This window comes from Lemur catta, chromosome 16 (assembly GCF_020740605.2).
Source record: "Lemur catta isolate mLemCat1 chromosome 16, mLemCat1.pri, whole genome shotgun sequence".
NCBI lineage: Eukaryota > Metazoa > Chordata > Mammalia > Primates > Lemuridae > Lemur > Lemur catta.
In genome coordinates, this window is record NC_059143.1 from 41,827,869 (window position 1) to 41,846,880 (window position 19,012).

Here is a 19,012-nt window from a genome sequence, read left to right on the forward strand (position 1 = left end):
TCCCCCCTTCCTCCTTCCATTTCTAGCCTCCACTAACCTCTGTTCTACTTTTTACTTCCATGAGACCAACTTTCTAGCTTTTGCATATGAGTAAGAGCACGCATGTTCAACTTTCTGTTACTGGCTTATTTCACTTAATATAATGTCCTCTAGTTCCATTCATGTTGCTGAGAATGACAGGATTTCATTCTTTTTTATAGCTGAATGGTATCCCATTGTGTGTGTGTGTATAAATATGTATATATATAATATTTTCTTTATGAATTCATCTGTTGTTGGATACTTGGGTTGATTCCATATTCTGGCTATTTTGAATAGCATCACAATAAACATGAGGGTGTAGATATCACTTCAATATACTGATTTCCTTTCCTTTGAATAAATGTCCAAAAGATCATAGAGTAGTTCTATTTGTAGGTTTTGAGGAATCTCCATACTGTTTTCCACAGTGCCTGTACTAGTTAACATACCCACCAATAGTGCATAAGATTTCCTTCTTCTCCACCTCCTTGCCATCATTTGTTATGTTTTTTCTTTTTGATAAGAGCCAGAGTAAGCTTTTGAAATCAAGTCTGCCTGGCTCCAGAGCCTGAATGTGTAACCACCACCCTGATGACTTCCCCACCGCATGTTCCACTGACTTCTTGTTCAAGAAGACTTTTTCAACAGGTGTAATTTCTAGATAGCTCTCATAAGATCTTAGCCCCTTTGGCATTTTGCATTATACTCATATAATCTCTTTTAAAAAAAAACCATAGTAATTTTCCAAAAAACATGGTTTAACTGTTCACCATATTCAGGCATGCAACCCTTTTCTGAATTTTTTTAAATAAAAGAAATAGTCACATGGGGGAAGGAAGATTATTTGTGTCCTCTTGACCCCATTCTTAGATTTTGCTGTAAATGTCTTCAGTGGGTGCAAAGTGACCCCTTTGTCATTGGAAATGGAGCATTCTGTGTACTGCTGTCCACAACCACACAGATGTGTTTCACAAGGGAACGCATCTGGTCCTCATGCCCTCTGTATGAGACAGTGTTGGAGAAAAGAAGACGTGGTTCTCCTTCTGAAGAAGCTTACAGCCCAAGAGCTCACCCCTTTGAGGACTTTCCAGCCCCCAGACAGACTATAACATTAGGTCCACAAAAGCCCATAAGGCAAGAAGTCCAGAAGAGAAAGAAATCATTACCACCCTGGAAAAAAATCTCAACTTGCTTTATTGGAAAAGGCTTTCAAAGTTCAATTTCTACCCTCCAGCTTCTTTCATTAGTGCTTATTGACCAGTATTGGGAGGACCAAGCCAAGAGCAAAGCTAGGGTGGAAAAGGCCATAAGGTAATTACAAGGGATAGAACTAAAGAAACACATGCGTTTTCCCGGTGCACCCTCAGAGGCTGCCTCTCTTACTTGGTTCTTGGGTTCTTTCAAGAGAGACTTCGGTGTGTTTATAATGCCCTCAGCTTCTGGGTGGCTCAGGCCACCTAGTCCATCCAGAAGGCCTGGCCCCAAGGATGGATCCAGAAACCAGGCAATGGAGAGTTAAAACAGGGCTAACTGCTCCAGGCCTGGGCAAGTGAGAGGCAAGTACATTGTCTACCAGCTGTACCCTTGGAACCAGGCACTGGGAGGACAGGGGAGAGGAAGCAAGGCCCTCTCCACTCACAGGACACTTCCAAACTTTGCTAGGCACTACTCACCTTTGAGGGATAAACGAAATACGTGGTGGGCATAGGAGGCAGATAGGGGAGACATTCTTGCAAATGCCAAGGAGAGCTTAAGGCTCCCAAGGCAAGAAGGCCCAGCCACTGTTTGGGGCTTCCTGTGAAGCGGACGGGGGTGGGGGGCGCAGGCGGGGCCTCAGTGATGAGCGGAGAAGCTTGTAAACACCTGCCTTCCTAAAACCACTCTCCTTGCAGCTCTGAGAAGCACCCAGCTGTTGTTTATCCTCCTCCAGGGGCAGCAAATCCGGTTATTTGTCTCCCTATTCCGTGATGTTATAAAGAATGGTCCATTAAACTAAGTTTGGGCGTCTGTCTCCCCACAGCCGCCTCCTGGCTGGCACCCTCCTCCGGGGAGGCCGTGGGCGTGGGCTGCAGCCTCCCAGGGTCTGTCCCTACCCTCCGCCCCTTCCCCTCTTCCATCCCTCTCCCGCACCTCCCCCCCCCCGTTATTTGGGAGATTAGAGTTCATTAATTAAATCCTGTGCTTAGATCGAACTGTAACATTATTCCAATCACATTTATCTTGCAGGCGGCGGCGGCGGAGATGGCAGCCTCGCTGGAAACGCGCGGGGGAGCCTGAGGCGGCCGCCGGAGACGCACGACACGGCGCGCTCCCTCGCCAGCCACGCCGCGCACAGCCCCTCCATCTTCCTGCTCAGCCTCCTGCCCCGCTCGCCCCTGCCTCGGGGGTCCCCTGCCAGGCTCCTGCGCGCCCCCACCCGCAGCCCTCCGCAGCTGCCCTGCCCGGGTCCCCTCCTCCGCCACACACGCTCACGCGCGCGCGAACACACTCACGCGCCAGCGAGCTGCTGGCCGCTCGATGGATCGATTTCCCCGCTCTCCCTGATCCCAGCCCAGCCCGGGATGAGAAATTGCAAAATGGCCCGGGTCGCCAGTGTGCTGGGGCTGGTCATGCTCAGCGTCGCCCTGCTGATTTTATCGCTCATCAGCTACGTGTCCCTGAAAAAGGAGAACATCTTCACCACTCCCAAGTACGCCAGCCCGGGGGCGCCCCGAATGTACATGTTCCACGCGGGATTCCGGTGAGTGCGGGCCTCCGAGCGCCCTCGGGAATCCGGTTTATGGTGTGTTTGGGGAGGGGACGGGGGTGTTTTGGCTTCTCCGAGACACTTAGGGCGAGATCACTGCGTGGTCATTCCACCACTGTCTCTGCCTCTCCCTTCCTCCTCCCCTTTAATTTTTAACCCAAAGCCCGTACCAGCCGTTATCCTAATCGATGAGGTTGCTTTGCTGGTATTCTTCCTCGGCATCCCTTCCCCCATGTCAAGAATGGGGGGGGCGGTTAAGGAGGAGGACGGTGGAGGGAGGGGGCGGTGAACCGAGAGGTGGACAGGCGCGAGGTGGGCGCCCTCCCCGTGCCCTGTCCGCAGACCCCGCGGGCCGGCTGCGTGCGGGGCAGTTTAATGGCGGAGGCGCCGGGCTCCCCTCGCACCCGCCTCCTCTCCGCCCCCCCCCTCCATCAAATGATGCGCGGGTTTCTTCGCATGAAGCCCCTGGGGCGTTCTCCCTGGACACTTTCCCCCGCCGCCCTCCCCCTTTCCGGGATTTCTGCAATGCCCCCGCCCCCTGCGGGAAGGAGCCTCCTAGGGGCCGCCCACCCTCGCCCAGGTCGAAGGCACGGCCGGGCGCAGCTGGGCGCAGCTCGCCGAGAGCCCCCGCCCTACCTGTGACCCAGGGCGCTCTCCCAGCAGGGCCTCCTGATGGGCAGGTGGCAACTACAAGCGGCAACCTGTGGTCCAAGCCGGGCCAGGATGTGGGACCTAGAGAAGCCCCGCCTGGGCGGAGGAGGGGAGCTGGCCGGGGGTCCCTAGGAATAGGCAGGGAGTGAAATCGGGCTTAGGCTCGGGAAGGAAGAGGTTAAGGCAGCAGCCACCGGCAGCCTTCCCCTGGGTCTCCAGCTTCCTCAGCCCTTGCTCCAAAAATCAATTCTCTGGGCGGCGGGGGCGGCGCGGGGCGGTCGCGGGGAGACGCGGCCGCTGTCCGCGGTGCTGACTCGGGTCCCCCGCGCGGCAGCTCGGCGCGCGGCTCCCACCCCGCTCTCCGCAGGACGGCCATTTTATGGTCTCTCCCGCACCCGGAGGGCCGGACAATGGAGACGGGCTTCCCTGTTTTCCTTCTTTCTCCCGGGTGTGCGCGGGGGCAGAGGGCGGATCGAAGGAGAAGGGGCTGCGGGACGGAACCGAGCCAGCGCGCGTCAGCCCTCCCCGCGCCCCGGCTGGACTTTAATGGCTACCTCGGCTCCCGAGCTGAGGCCAGCACGTTTGTCTGTACCCATGCTCCTCTCCAGGTCACAATTTGCGCTGAAGTTTCTAGACCCGTCCTTTGTGCCCATTACGAATTCTCTCACCCAGGAACTCCAAGAGAAACCTTCTAAGTGGACATTTAATCGGACAGCGTTTTTGCATCAAAGGTAGGATAGGAGGAAAAGGTCCAAAAGGTGCTTTTGAATTATGGAGCTCAAACAAAACAAAACAAAACACAGAAAATCCCCAACAACAAACATTTATACTTCCTACCCTCACCACCAGGTGTATTTGCATTGTTTTCTTGACTTGACTGCGCTAAGCAAGACCAGTAACTCTTTCATACGTATGCAGTGCCCTCTCCTAATAAGGAAACATCAAGAGGACCAATTTGAATAGCAGAAAAAGATAGTTTCAATATCCTCCCTAACTTGGGCTTGATCGAGCACCATGATTTACAATTAACAAGTCTGGCTAATACTACCAAAGCCATCTGTTTAAAAAAAAGAAAAAGAAAAAGAAAAGAAAAGCTAGTTGCAAAAAGACCACCCAATGCATTCTCATTCCTCCACTGGAAAAATTTGAAAAATAAAATGAAATGGTGTTGTTTCACTGAAACACACACAAAATACCATAATCCATCTCAATCAAATTAATAGTGAAAATGTTGGCCCAAATATATGTAAGTATTGAAGTGTGATTTTGTTTTGGTTTGGCCTGTTTGTTTTCATTAAGCCTTTACAGCTTTTAACTTACTTACTGCAAAGCTACCTAACTTCATTCTTACTAGTTGTAGCAGCTTTATTTTATACATGAAGGAGGGTATTTTTGTTTTGTTTTGTTTTTTAGGTGGGGGAAGAAGGATTTGTTCAGATTGATTTATTCTACTCAGTTATTCTGGTCTACTCTTAGCAAACCCAGAGTTAAATCATTACTCCTTCCCTCTTAGTGGGATTATTATGCTGCTAAATGGGATGTGAGCCATCTAGTGTATTCATTAGAGGTGTGAATACTTATTTTACAAACCACTCTATTTAGGGAGTTGTGCTTTGGTCAGAGCATTTCTAGTTATTGCGCTCTCTCTCTCTCTCTCTCTTTTAATTTTAATCTACTGGTAGAATTAAAACAAATTCAGTGGGTATCCATGGTATTGAGAAAATATTGTTTACTTGAAAAGTTGACATACAGTCATATGATTATGATTAAAGTTTTTAAAACACTTATGTTTAATTAGAAATTAGTTTATGAAAATCAATCTGTTCTAAAACCCTAGAAGTACTTTTTAAAATTTTGGGAGGGATTTTAATTCAATATTAATTTTATAAACAACCCAGAAGATTTTCATGGGTAGAACATCTTGTATCTTTCCCCAAAACACGTTTCCAGCTCAGTAAAAATGTTCTTCCCACACTAGACCATGTGACCCAAATGACCAGTCAGAAGAATATATTTCCTTCTCAAAACTCCCCTCATTTCAATCCATTCATTAGGTAATCTTTAATTAATTTTTACTAGTATCATTTTAAATTTGCCTTACCTTTTTAACAGCTTGTAAGAACAGTACTGGTAACTTTGGAAGTTTTGGATTGAAGATTTCAGTTTATGTTGCTCTGTACTTTGAAGAATGGAGTAATTTTTTAACATAAAATTCCAAGCAAAGTTGTGATCTGCAAAGCATTTCATTTCCTTCCTGCTGTTTTTTAGGCAAAAGAAACAAGAGATTCAATGTGATTGCTTAGCACTGGAGAGTCTAGCAGCAAAGTAACATGTTACTGGTCTCTCTTGAATATTTTAAATAGCTGAGACTTTAAAAGGAGACATTTAACTGTACTTAAAGCTCAATATGAAAGCAACCTGAAATTAGTTCCAAGTATCACTCTTGCTTTGTTTATGCTCTGAATTGTTAAAATATATATCCATTTTGAGGATTTACAATAGCCTCATTTTCCAAGGACTAGATTTCTTCAACTAAATTGTGTTTCTGTATAATAAAGTAGAAAAATATCCTTGTTCCATTATTCAAAGGACCTTAATGAGATTATCATCTCATTTCTATTAAATATTCAACTACACCCACTGCTATTACCATCTTCATATTTTAATAATAGATGGTGCTATACTGACTCATATCTATTTGGTTCTTATTTGAACACCAGTGATATTTGATATTCTTTGAACACTGCAGTCCAATAGCAAAGTAGACCCTAGTTACAAACTCTAAGTCACTAATGTTTGTGCATAAATGTGAGCTCTTTCAATTGTGTAAATTGTAAACTGTGTCTGACACAGTTTGGCCTATGCCTCCTGCCTGATCAAATACACTCTTCACATAGAGCAGAAAACCAAGGAATGCCAGCTAAAACTGTAAGTTGCACTTACAAGCCTCAAAAGATTATGTTCAGAACTTGACTGAAAGATTAAAACATGTCTGCAGATTCTGAAGCAATCCTCTCTTCAAAGACCACAATTATGAATGTGTAATTTTTCTTGGATTCAATGTGCCTGAGATTTTTGTCTGAATGAAATGGCAGCATAAGACATAAGATGGAAAATCAATTCTTTTGAATGGAATGCATTTAATGAATTTCTTTTTATTTTAGGCAAGAAATTCTTCAGCATGTCGATGTAATAAAAAATTTTTCTTTGACCAAGAATAGTGTTCGGATTGGACAACTGATGCACTATGATTATTCCAGCCATAAATATGTTTTCTCTATTAGCAATAACTTCCGATCACTCCTTCCAGATGTGTCACCCATTGTGAATAAGCATTATAATATTTGTGCTGTGGTTGGAAATAGTGGGATCCTGACAGGGAGCCAGTGTGGACAAGAAATAGATAAATCAGATTTTGTTTTCCGTTGCAATTTCGCCCCTACGGAGGCTTTCCAAAGAGATGTTGGAAGGAAAACCAACCTTACCACCTTCAACCCCAGCATCCTGGAGAAATATTACAACAATCTTTTGACCATTCAGGACCGTAACAACTTTTTTCTCAGTTTAAAAAAGCTTGATGGGGCCATTCTTTGGATCCCTGCATTTTTCTTCCACACTTCAGCAACTGTTACCAGAACATTAGTTGACTTTTTTGTTGAACACAGAGGTCAGTTAAAGGTCCAATTGGCTTGGCCTGGAAATATAATGCAACATGTCAACAGGTGTGTATATTTTATTGCATTTTACTCATACCCCACCAGATAGCAAATCAATATTGTAATCTCTTGGGGGAGGGAGTGATCCAATTAGTTAGTTGCTGTGGTTAGTTTAGTACTTTAGGGCAAACTCTTATCTTTTGTAATGAATCATTCTAGGTAAGAAGTTCAGTCTACCCCCAGCTGGTAACCAAGTGCCAAATGGCAGGATTGGTGTTTCATCAGTCTCCCTTCTCTATTGTCCATCCCCTCCCTGGGTAGTAAGCCTAACCAAGCAGTCATAGAAATCACCACAAATTAAGAATTTTGTTTAAATGGATAGCTGTGTTCCAATAATGCCAGTGATTAAATTAGACAAGTGGTTTTTTTAAAGCAGATGCATTTGGCTTAAATTTTTCTCTTTCATTTGACATTTAGGTGTTTCGTAGATATCCAAGATTAGCAAACCATCTAGATAAATAATAAGTTGTACAACCTGCCTTTATAATTTGATATTTGAATGCAAAAACATATGAAAAATATTTTATGAGCTTGTGGTTATCCCTTGTAATTTGATAGACAGATTGACCAGAGATGCAATATTTTAGTCTAGGCTGGTGACTTTCAACTCTGGCTATACTTTAGAATCACTTGCAGAGCTTTAAAAAATACCTTTTTCTAGACTCTACCTTAAGAGAGCCTAATGCAGTTTTTCTGGCGGGGAGGGAAGTGGGAACCAGGTACTCAGTATTTTTTAATAACTCCCCAGATCATTCTAATATGCAGTCAGAATTGGGAGCCACTAATCCAGAGTATTTTATAAAGCAAGATTAATTGTAAGGTATTTTTTACTTTAAATCATCTGAGAAAAATTGCCTCAACTCCAGATTCCCCTGTGTAAATAGCCCCACTGTCTCAACGTAGCCACAGATAGTATTATGAGTTGGAGTGAGTTCTGGGAGATCTGGTAAACAGGGAATGCTAAAGATTTTTATTCCATAATAGATTATTCCCATCCTGTAGTCTCTTAAAGTCCTCCAAATTTAAGATCTGTGTAGCTGATGCCACATAGGAAGAGGAATCATAGTCTAATGCACTGGTATGTACCTCAGTGGTGGTGTAATACCGTAATTTACAGTCCAAACTGGAACTTTTCTTTGAGAGAAAGGAGGTGATAGGAATAATTACAGCAGGGATAACAGACATCAGCTGGGGCTGTCCCAGTTTCCCAGGATGCATGGTCACCCTTTTAAGAGGTAATGTAGCCCAACTCCTAAGTTTAAAGCAGCAAGAATTTATTTACCCAAAGTCATTGCCCAGAATGGGCAGACCCAGAATTAATTAGAAGGCAGACCTTCTGCCAGCCAGTCCAGTGGTCTTTTGACCTCATCATTTTGCTCCCCTTTTGCTCAATTTAAGTTCAGCTGTGCCAAAAGGACAGTCAGAATCATTCTAGCTCCTTAGATAAGAACATTAAAACCAAGGCTGAGCTTTTCAATTTCATCTGGAAAGGGAAAGGTTCACCTTCGAAGCCTTCAAGTAGTGAAAAAGGAACTGCATGTGCCTAGAAACTTCTGGAAACTGGCCTGTGTGGCCTACCTGCCACCAAAGGCCTGTGAAGTTAACCATAATGTTTCACAGCCACTCAGGCTTGAACCAAATACATTGGTCCAGTGAAAACTGGAAGGAAATACAGTCCACAGAAACCTGATTCATGAATAGTTTAGTTCTGTCCACACACAATGATAAATACACCTCCCGAACCCCCCACAGAAGTCTCAAATATTTCAGGTTGTGGGTAAGAAGGCTTCAGAATACTATCTAAATATGAAAGGAACAATAATCATAATTTAGCATTTTTTTAAATTCAGAAAATGTGTAAATACATTTCCTATGTCCTGGCATGCTGAAGACAGGCTTGAGAACCCCTAGATAGAAGACGGGGAATCAGGGAATACAATTTTTTATAAGAGGGTGCTGAAAAATAAGGCCCTGCAGTCTTCCCAACCCCAGAAAGAAGGATTAATTTCTAGGTTTGGGAAGGGAAGTAACAGAGGAGGTCCCCCTAGGTTAAACAACCTCCTCCACCATATCCAGGGCCCTCTACATAGGAGAAGCAGCGCCATTCTCATTAGTGGCCATCTGTTGTGTCACCACTGAGGCAGAGTCACCACTCTTTTAGGAGGACCCAGAGGCAGGGCCAGCATCCAAGCTGTGCTAGCAGTGTGGCTGCAGGAGATCCCATGCTCAGAAGGGCCCGACGCTTGGTTTAATACTTTGTTCTCACATTCTTGAAATTTTCAATAATTTTTGACCAGAGAGTCCACATTTTTATTTTGCACTGGATCTCACAAATTATGTAGCCAAGTCATGCCCAAAGGGTTTTATTTATTTATTTATTTTGTGGTCTAAAAGATAAATTCAAAGCAAGCACTGTTTAAGTTACCATGGACAAATCCACCTCCCCAGCCAGTCATATTGACCCAGCTGATTGAAACCTTCAACACTGACCTCTGAATCCACATGTACTTATTGTTCTACAGGTACTGGAAAAACAAACATTTGTCACCCAAACGACTGAGCACAGGTATTCTTATGTACACCCTTGCGTCAGCTATATGTGAAGAGATCCACTTGTATGGATTTTGGCCTTTTGGATTTGACCCCAACACAAGGGAAGATCTTCCATACCATTACTATGACAAAAAAGGAACCAAATTTACCACCAAGTGGCAGGAGTCCCACCAGCTGCCTGCAGAGTTTCAGCTGCTGTACCGAATGCATGGGGAAGGGCTCACCAAGCTGACTCTGTCACACTGTGCCTAAGAACTCTGAATGGAAAGTGCCAAATGGCTGTTTAAAAAGTGCCCCAAATCAAATTGAATAGTCTTCAGAATAGAGCCCTAGAGAATGTCTTATAAGGATTGTCTGCCATTTAAAAGGAAAGATGTCTTTTCTCTCTTTTGCACTGCTCTTTTAAGAGTTTTAGCAGATTTTTAGCAGGACAAATGCATTGAAGCCACAGGATTGAAACTTGATTGATAAAGGGAATGTTGCATTTGGAATTATGCTGCTAACAAAATGGTTTGAAGTATTTTCATGTTTGTATTTTGATAATAAACTGCCTCCCATTTTTATGAGGACCAGAGCTATAGTTTCTACAGCTCTGCTCAGATACAGTCCTTGTAATCAGAGGCCTCTGGCCAATTGGGGCAGGATCTCAGTTTTGCCAGTGGGATCAGACTCTTCAAAATGGAAACATAAAAAAAAACTGGTTTGCATATCTCATCTTTCTATCTCTCTATCTCATCATCTCTCTCCCTCTCCCTGCACTCATTCCCTGCCCTATTACCATGGAGTTTAATAATTTGCTAGGAATCCTATTGAATTAGCTTGCCTGTATGTATTGCATTTGTACTTGATGTGTTTAAGGCTCTGGGTAACTTTGATGTTTCATGACCAACCGAGCAAATCATGATGGGTCCTCTCATGATTACTTTTGTAAGAAATGCCTCGTAGGAAGTCCTCCCTAGTCTACACAGTCATTCTCCAGTAGGGCAGTCCCTCTGTGGTGAGAGACATGTAATGCAGTGCATTTTTCTTGATCACAAAGAAAGCCCAGGTCATGAGTGGCATTGCACGTCTTGACGTAGGTGCTGTTGTGGCAAATAATAGCACTATGGCCACATCTGCAAGGGCATTCCAGCCTAGGTTTGGTGCCTCCCACCATCCCAACCCAAGCACTGGGCTGGGCATTTTCTCAGAATATAGAGGCAAGGGTTGGCTTAAGATCCTGGGGCACATAAAGGACAGACAAGAAGGATGTTTAGAAGTTGTCATGGAATCCTGTATACCCTGAAATGTTGTAACCATGTTACCCATTCAGAGCCTTTGAGAACTAGCAGGGTTAGAGTGGAGGAGAAGCTTCGAGGCTGGCCAGGCCAGGCCCCCTTATGAACACTGCTGAGGTGAGGTCATTGGTCCACCATGACCAATCTGGAACTATTTGTTCTCTTCAAGACAAGTGTAGACACTGGATATTCCCTCTTTCCACTGAAGTCAGATCTATATGCCTACAGACTAAGCATTTCAAAAGGAAAAAATCATTGTGCAGTGGCAAGATTTGGTACTAAATAGCCCTTGGAATTTGAGATTACGTAGACCTGCCATGAAGAAATTAGTTGCCCATTCTCTTTTTCATTATTTCAGCCTCAGGAGCAGAAATCACATCATCCCCATCCCTGGCTTTTTACTGAGCAGCACTTTGTTCTTCCAATTCAGCCCAAAGTCTGGCCAAGTCGATGTTAAATTTTAATAAGAGTTTCTTTCTTCTTTCCAAATGCCAGTCAAGCACATTTGTTATACATTTGAGTGGAGTAGCTTGTTCTTTTCCAGAAATCTCATCTAGATTCCTTGCAATGTGACAAATACTGTTTTAAAAAAAAATTGCTGTAGTTCAATAATCAGCTCACTGCCCCTCTTTGGGAAGGTATAATCATGCCGAAAATTACACCAAATACAATAAGGAAAGACACAGGCCTTCTGCTCATGTTCTGCCTGGTCCTAAAGCTGTCTTATTTTTTTCAGAATGCTGTGTAATTAGAGCAGCTTACAAAGATCCAGATATTAACTAGTGAAAGAAAAAACACTCAGCTTCAGACGTGTCACCTATTGTGTCACACCTTATGTCAAATGAATGGCAGTCGTGCAAATAGACGGGAAGAAACAGGCATGAATGTTTGAAATGGGCAACACTAAAACAGCTCTATACTTGAAATAATTATAAGGGGAGATATTCAAAACATTTTTAAATTCAATGGTATAATTTGATGGGCATCAAAACCACACCATGTCTGTTCCCTGTCACTTTAAAGAGGACAGTGCCACCATTCTCATGCTGTGCTCCGTTCGGATCACTGTGAGATTGATAACTGACAGAAGTGTTTAGTTGGCTGTTCTTAAGCACTTAGTTCATTTGGTTACAGCTAAGTGATATTAATGCCAGGATTACACGGGCCAGTTTCTGACTCTGGAGTTTTAATCCCAATGTGCCCGTTTGTTTTCACTAAATAGAAATGCATAGACACTTTTAACCTAGGAAGGTTAAAAGAGCAAAAGACCACAATTGCTACAAAAAGATAATTGTTCCATGGTAGACTATTTAAATTTATCTCATCATAATGCCAACGTTTCTGGTTTGTTTTTTAAGTGCAAGGAGATTTGTAAAATCTCACTGCACTCTTGGCTCCATCTCAACCTTAGAGTGGGAGGACTTTCCCACCCCATCACCATGTTATCTGTCAATTTAACAAGAACTCACAATAGTGAGGAAATGGACTTGTCTCCGGAACTAGAAGGGGTTAGAGATCAGGCTCATCCCTCCTTATAGGCAGGTCTTCCCAGAGATGATCCCCAAAAACCACCCTTCCCCTTTTAAGAAAAGCAGCTTCTAGCTGATCACTCAGAATCTCTTTTTGTTTTTAAAGACTGTTTCAAAGATTAAACCTATGTAATCACTTTCACGAACAAGAGAGTTGGTGGGTCCCAAGTGTCCTGATTAGAAAGGCTCTCCTATGGCTCCCAGGCTTGTGTAGTCAAGTGCAGTGAACTGGGCAGACGGGACCTTTGGGTCGTCCCTCCTGATTCAGCTACGGGTACATGCCCCTGGCTTTTGCATTGACCTCTCTTTGTTGATTTCTAGACTAATTACATCCTTTTGTCAGAACCTTTCCCGTTTTCAGGATACTCACAGCAGAGTCCACCTTCAGCTATTGGAATAAATTTCACCATAAAGCCCCCAAGGCTGTCTACACTTGACGCCAATACAAATGACCAATTAAGTTACAGAGGAGGAAGAAAACCCCACAGACATTTGGCAACCTGCTTAATGCTAGACCCTCGGTTTTCATCAGCTGTTCTGAGTGTCATATGCAGGTGTGTATAGATCCAAGGGAGACAAGACAAAAAGGTAGTATCAAGAATTCCTCCTTCCCCCACCAAAAGAGTCTTTTCCATATTTGATTATTAAAATGTCTATAGTTCCTCTGCCTTTGTGTCTGTGTTGTCTTAAGTGTCCTTGACAATTATAAAAATGCTGTATGTTTAGTAGAGTGGTGTGCCTAGCAGTGCTGACTGGGATTGCTGTGCCATCTCTCTGTGACCTTGATGTCAGGCACCAGACCGTGGGGCTACCAGCAAGGATGTGCAAAGGAAGGCCCCCACCCCCAGTATCCTTGTGCCTGGGCTACCGGTTGTCCAAGATTGTGAGTGCCAATACAAGCCTAATTTTGTGGGGAAGCCAAGGAACAGAAGAACATTTCTTCTGACTTGGGGCAAGGCAGTAGTTATTAGATACTGTCAGATAACAGAGTGGTATTGACCTGAGGTCAAAGAAAGCAGGGATACATTGTAGAATGCTAGGCCGCTGGAAATGGAAGAGACTTTGAGCTTCTCCAGTCCTGATTCTTAACTTTACAAATGAGAAAATGGGGAAAGAGAGAGGCTAACTGATTTGCCCAAGACCGCATAGGTAATTAGTGGAGAAATTTTGCCTCCTTCCCTAATACTTCTTAGCCTTATCAGCATCAAATAAAGATGGGCTCACAGGGAAAGTGATTTCAGTCTGGGATCTTCAGGGAACATAACATAAGTTAGAAAGGCTGTAAAGGAGGAAAAAGGAGTCTCCCCTTCCCACACCAGAATTATTTTTCAGTGTAAAACAATAAAGAAGATGCTTGCATTGGTATACAACAGTCCACTGGTAAGCACCTACATTCTCCCCTGAGATGAAAGAAAACCCCCTTGGTAAATCATGATTTGGTAAATAACAATTCAGTACTGATGGTTCAGTTGACAGCTGGAATCTTATCCAATAATGTATTTGTCTTAATAAAACTTTGTTTTAGTAATATGTATGCATAATTTAGAAGTTGAAGGCTGAAAATGGTTATGTACTTCTGCATATGTATGATTTTCATCAGTGGTCCCTTGAGTTAAGAAATGTCTTCCATATATTATAAGTAATTTCAACAGCAGACTTTAAATTATTATGTTTAGTTCAATATGCTAAGAAGATAGACAAGTCTATAATGAATAACTTTGGTGCATCTTCATGTGCAAAATGACAAACTGAGCAATTTTCTGTATAATTCTGGACCCTTAAATCCGTTTCTTTTCCATAATTGTTCTAATGCACTAGGCAAAAGTTTCTGTTTAAACCTCTACTTCTCCCTGAATGTGTAGAACTGTCCTTTTGTGTACAGAGAGAGTTGGGGCTGTGTGTCTGTGTCCGAAGAGCCCAGATGGAGCACCATGGGCGCTGGGGATTGAGGGCACCTCCGCCAGCTGACTGACCTGTCTGGTCTCTGTGGCCCAATTAATCAAGGCCACAGATGAGTGGATACCAAGCACTAAAATGACTAATTATGCCTCTCTCACACTCTGATTGCTTTACCACATAGATAGAACATTTGAAATGGGAAACCTTTTAGAATGTCATTATAGTATGATGCAGTATTTCTGAACATTTATTTTTATTGTGATGACTTATTATTGAAGACGTGTGTGTTTGAATAGATGTTTCTATCCTCCATGAAGCTCATTCTCTTGTTGTTAATGACAGTGGAGTCACAGTGAAGAGGCTGTTGCAGATTAACTGACTCGGATTTAAGATTATAGCGGGGTTCTGGGGTTAGGACCTGGAATACACTGCTGACCCTCCAAACAAAGCTGTATGAAATTAAGAACTCTTCAAAACACAGTTCTTGCTCCTCGCTCCAGACCTTTGACTCACAATGTCCTGGGATACGTCCAGTTTACAAAAATTCCCAGATGATTCTGATATGGTCAGCATTTGGAACCCAATAAGAACATGTAGCAGTCACGTATACTGTTCTGAACAAAGCAGCTAAATGCTTATCCCTCCTCATGCAGTTAGTATCAGATGTTCCTTGAAGTTATCGTGATACATGGCAACATAGGCACAGTCGTAGTGATGCAGCCACGCAATGGTGTTGGCTGAATTGACCAGTTGCTGGTTTGTAAGTGAATAGTAACTGGTCGATTTAGCCAGAATGGATGCGAGCCTGGAGAGAAGTGAGGAGCACAGCTTTAATGTGCTTTACCCCAAGGCCAGCTCTTTATATTTCACTCTTTATATTTCAAACTAGGAGTCGGATCTCAGGTCACTCATCTTTATAAATGGATGGATTGAGAAACGGGGAAGTTAAATGATTCATTCAGATTCAATTTGGAAGTCATTTCCAGAGCCTAAACTACCTCTCAAGGGGTCTGATTTCTCAACCTCTAGGTAATGCCCAAAATGCAAAAGTCTTCAAGCTAAAATGAAAGAAATCAAAAAAGGAAATTTAAGAGGTTAAAATTCTAAGACCAACACAGTATAAGAGAGGTGATCAGTTATTACTAGCTGCCTTGTACTGGCCTCTGTTGAACAAGGTGCCACCATCCTAGTGAAGTTTTGACCGGGCTTATTTCTATAACTGTGCGCGTGTAAAGCCTTTAATCATCAGGGACACTGAAGGGCTCCTTTGATTTCCCTCCTGTGTGATTCAGAGGCAGTTTCAGCTCTTCAGTATGCTGCTAAATATTTCACAACTGGCTCTGGAAGAGAGTGGGACCCCAATGTGTAGCACCTACCAATTTCCATGGTGTCAATATTCTCATCCTAGCCAATTTCAAGCTACTAACTTAATGTCAGCCAGTTGGAAATATAACAATATGTTTCCAAGAGCCAGTAGGAGTGTGCTCCTGTACAACAACAGGAGCTGGCTCCAGCACAGCACTGCCTGAAAAGTTTCTGAGTCAGTGTGTACCAAACAGGAGAGGCTAGCAGGAGCCTGGGAGGGACTCCTAAGTGCCCTCCTTGGTGAGTTTTGCTAATTTTTAGTAAAAGAGCATATTATTGGCTCTTTTAGGCTAAGGTCCTAAGGTGTTCAAAATATTTCCTATCCATGTGACTCTTAGGAACCTTTCAACAGACTCCTCAGTACCTTAGGTAATTACCAGCTTTTCTCATTTCTAAGGGTGACTTTTCAGGTAAACATCCTTTTATTTAACTGCCAGTTAAAACCATGTTTGGCTGATCTTTTTTTTTTTTTTTTTTTTGAATCCTATAGTTCATCATTTGTTTCCCCAATTCTGTAGTTTTCCCTGTCCACTTGCTCTACATCCTTCTGAGATGGCAAAAAATTCACAGGCATCAGTGAAAACAGTGTCTGCAAAGGAGCAGGGGAGAACAAGACACCCGTTCCACATACGTGGCCCCACACGTCTGGAGAGGCTCCGTGGTTCAAAGGTCTTTACCCCACCAGGGTACACCGAGCTAACCATCATGCCCATGCTTGAGTGTGTACTCCGCTGGGGCTCATTTGCCCTCAGAAAAGTCCCTAATGGTCAAGGAACACCACTGAATAGGAGCTTCTCCGGGCAACGTCAGTGGCTGACTGGGCAAACTTTTTGGAGCAAGGCGTCATGTGGTGCTTATCCTTAGATAAGCTAGGGTGAGGCTAGACCCTGAGGGGGGAAAAAAAAAATCTACCATCAAACATTTGGCTACTGCAGGCCTCTGGCATTGAGCAGTAGAGACACTGTCTTTCCTCACCACTGATTGTGAGGGCCCTTCCTACTGGGTGTTTAGAAATCAGATACCCTGGTAATCCACTGAACAAGCTTTGTTTGCACATTGAAAGTTTTTCTGATGGAAGTTTTAGGCGGGTTTAATTAAATCCTTTGGAAGGTAATGCTGGAAAAAAAACATGTATTTAATTCCTGGGACATAATGAGTGGCCATAAGTTTTTATTCTGCATGCAATAAAACAAAATTAGATCGCAAAGGATCAAATCTGCTTTCCTTACTACAGGAAAATATCCTACAAGTTCTTTAAGGCATTTCTAGACTTCAAATGTCTGAAACTCAAGTTGGACATTTTCTACACTCTGTTTAAAAGACCAGGTTATACCTGTTTTCTGTTATTCTTAATAGTCATTGAAATGAGCTTGTTTCTCTGTACTGAGCAAGCTACATTTTGTTTTAAATGAGTCAGATACACATTCATATGTTTTTCTGTATTCCCAAACAAATTGCATGTTGTTAGCCTGGGCACAAAGTACGCCTTCATACTCTGGCTCTTTTCCTGACACCGAAGAGATAAATCCATTGCTACAAGCACAAGGAACTTGACAGGTAGGCCCCATTTTATTGTGAACAAATTCACAGCGAAAACAGCAATGAAGAACCAGCCACACCCATAACATTTTTGGCTGGGGAGATGGGGAAGAAAAATTGGTAGACAGTGGGAGAATTTGGCAAACGTGTATACGTGGAACAAAATCATTAAAGACCTTGCAGAAAGGAAGGGGAGGCTTCCCTCTGAAATTTGGAATCTAGACCATTTTTCAAGACTGAGAATAACTGGACCTCATGTTAGAAATGCTCTTTAACCATATTTCAAGACCCAGATCTGAGCCCATAGTATGCAGAAAAGCATCCTTACAGCCAACAGCCTGGGAGGGGGTTATTGACAGGCTGAGATCCAATCACCAAGCGTCAGTAATTAGCACTGAAATTCTCCCAGGACACAGAACAAACATATTGGAACATCATTTACTCACATGTGACAATCACCTAAGCCCATAGCAGAACTTCACGGATGTGGATGCTATCTCAGGTCAAGAATCCAGATCAACATCTTCCATGTGGAGATGAGACAGCTGAGGTTCAAAAAGTTGGAGTGGCTTATCCACCCAGCTAGCTAACTGGGTCTCCCAACCCCCGTCTCTGCAATCCCACCCCATGCTGCCTCCATGTGTTGGGTGGGAAGCCGACAATCCATTGTGAAAGCATAAATTAGAAGTCAAGACAAAATAATGTTTGTGATACCTTCTCTCTCACTAACCTACTTCGGTTTCACCATTTCACTTTAGCATCATTTAAAAGAATGGCATATCTGTGCAGAATGAGGAACAAAGCTCTTTATAGAGGACTGATGGAACCAAAAGGTTGAAAGGTGGGAGAAGGATGAATGTAAGTTATTAAAGAAATGAGCAAGTGTCAAGGAAAATACACGCTGCTTAAATTGTTATTACCACGATGCCCTCCCCCTACACACACATTCATTCGATGCATTTTTTTTTTTTTTTTGGAAAATGCAATTTTCTGCTGAGAGACTAGTACTGAAGACTTCTCAATTTTTCCCAACTGCATCAGAAGTTCTCTTGCTCTTTGGGAGAAGCCGCAGCCCTTACAAAGCAGACTCACTTGTCTTGTGAGAGGCAGCCTCGCCTGCCCTTGGAAACAAGCTGCCAGACTACAAGGGCTGCAGAGACCCGAGAGAAGCCAGCACCGCTAGACTGAGAAACTTGTAAATATCTCCTGCCTTCTGGGTGAACAGGGACAATCACCTTTCACAGAGGCAATAGCGTGTCTATTGTAACTGTGGTTTGTGAAGAAAACACAACGGTTTGCTCCAACAGCCCCCTAAATGTACCTGTTAAGTATGAATGTGCCTGCCCCATTGCCTCACATGCCAAACAGTACTGAATGCGTTGTTTTTAAATAAACTGTTTTCTCGTGCATTGGAAAACACTGCTGGTTGTCTCTCTCCTATTTGGAACCCCGCCCTCACCATGCACACTTTATCCATCAAAGAGATTGAGAACATCCTCCTTTTAATTATTCTCAGTGATCTGAGGTCTTCTCCTAGGAGAGTTGTAGGACTCCAGAAAGGTTGGGGTTGGCTGTCTACAGCCATGAATTAATGGCAAACACCCAAAGCATCCCTGTGCACAATTTTTCCATGGGTCCTTTAAATGCTCACTAATCATGCACCAGGCCTTAACATTATTAATAATAATACAGAATGCTACAATTACACACATTGGC

General features: G+C 43.3%; 1 protein-coding gene and 1 long non-coding RNA gene across 3 annotated transcripts in view; one reads left to right on the forward strand and one right to left on the reverse strand.

Moving 5' to 3' along the window:
* The first annotated feature begins 2,508 nt into the window (after positions 1–2,508).
* ST8SIA3 (ST8 alpha-N-acetyl-neuraminide alpha-2,8-sialyltransferase 3) lies at positions 2,509–9,992 on the forward strand. Its single transcript, XM_045527431.1, has 4 exons — positions 2,509–2,761; positions 4,027–4,149; positions 6,583–7,140; positions 9,657–9,992. The coding sequence occupies exons 1-4, from the start codon at positions 2,583–2,585 to the stop codon at positions 9,937–9,939; spliced, it is 1,143 nt and encodes a 380-aa protein (XP_045383387.1). The 5' UTR covers positions 2,509–2,582; the 3' UTR covers positions 9,940–9,992.
* LOC123621584 overlaps positions 5,641–19,012 on the reverse strand; it is a 41,581-nt gene continuing 28,209 nt past the window's right edge. Inside the window, exons 3-4 of one of the 2 annotated variants that reach the window (XR_006729189.1) lie at positions 6,899–7,112; positions 5,641–5,675 (exon numbers count right to left, since the gene is read on the reverse strand). This is a non-coding gene — a long non-coding RNA (uncharacterized LOC123621584). Of the gene's footprint in view, positions 5,676–6,611; positions 7,113–19,012 lie in introns of those variants that run through there. The other variant, XR_006729188.1, reaches the window with a different exon arrangement.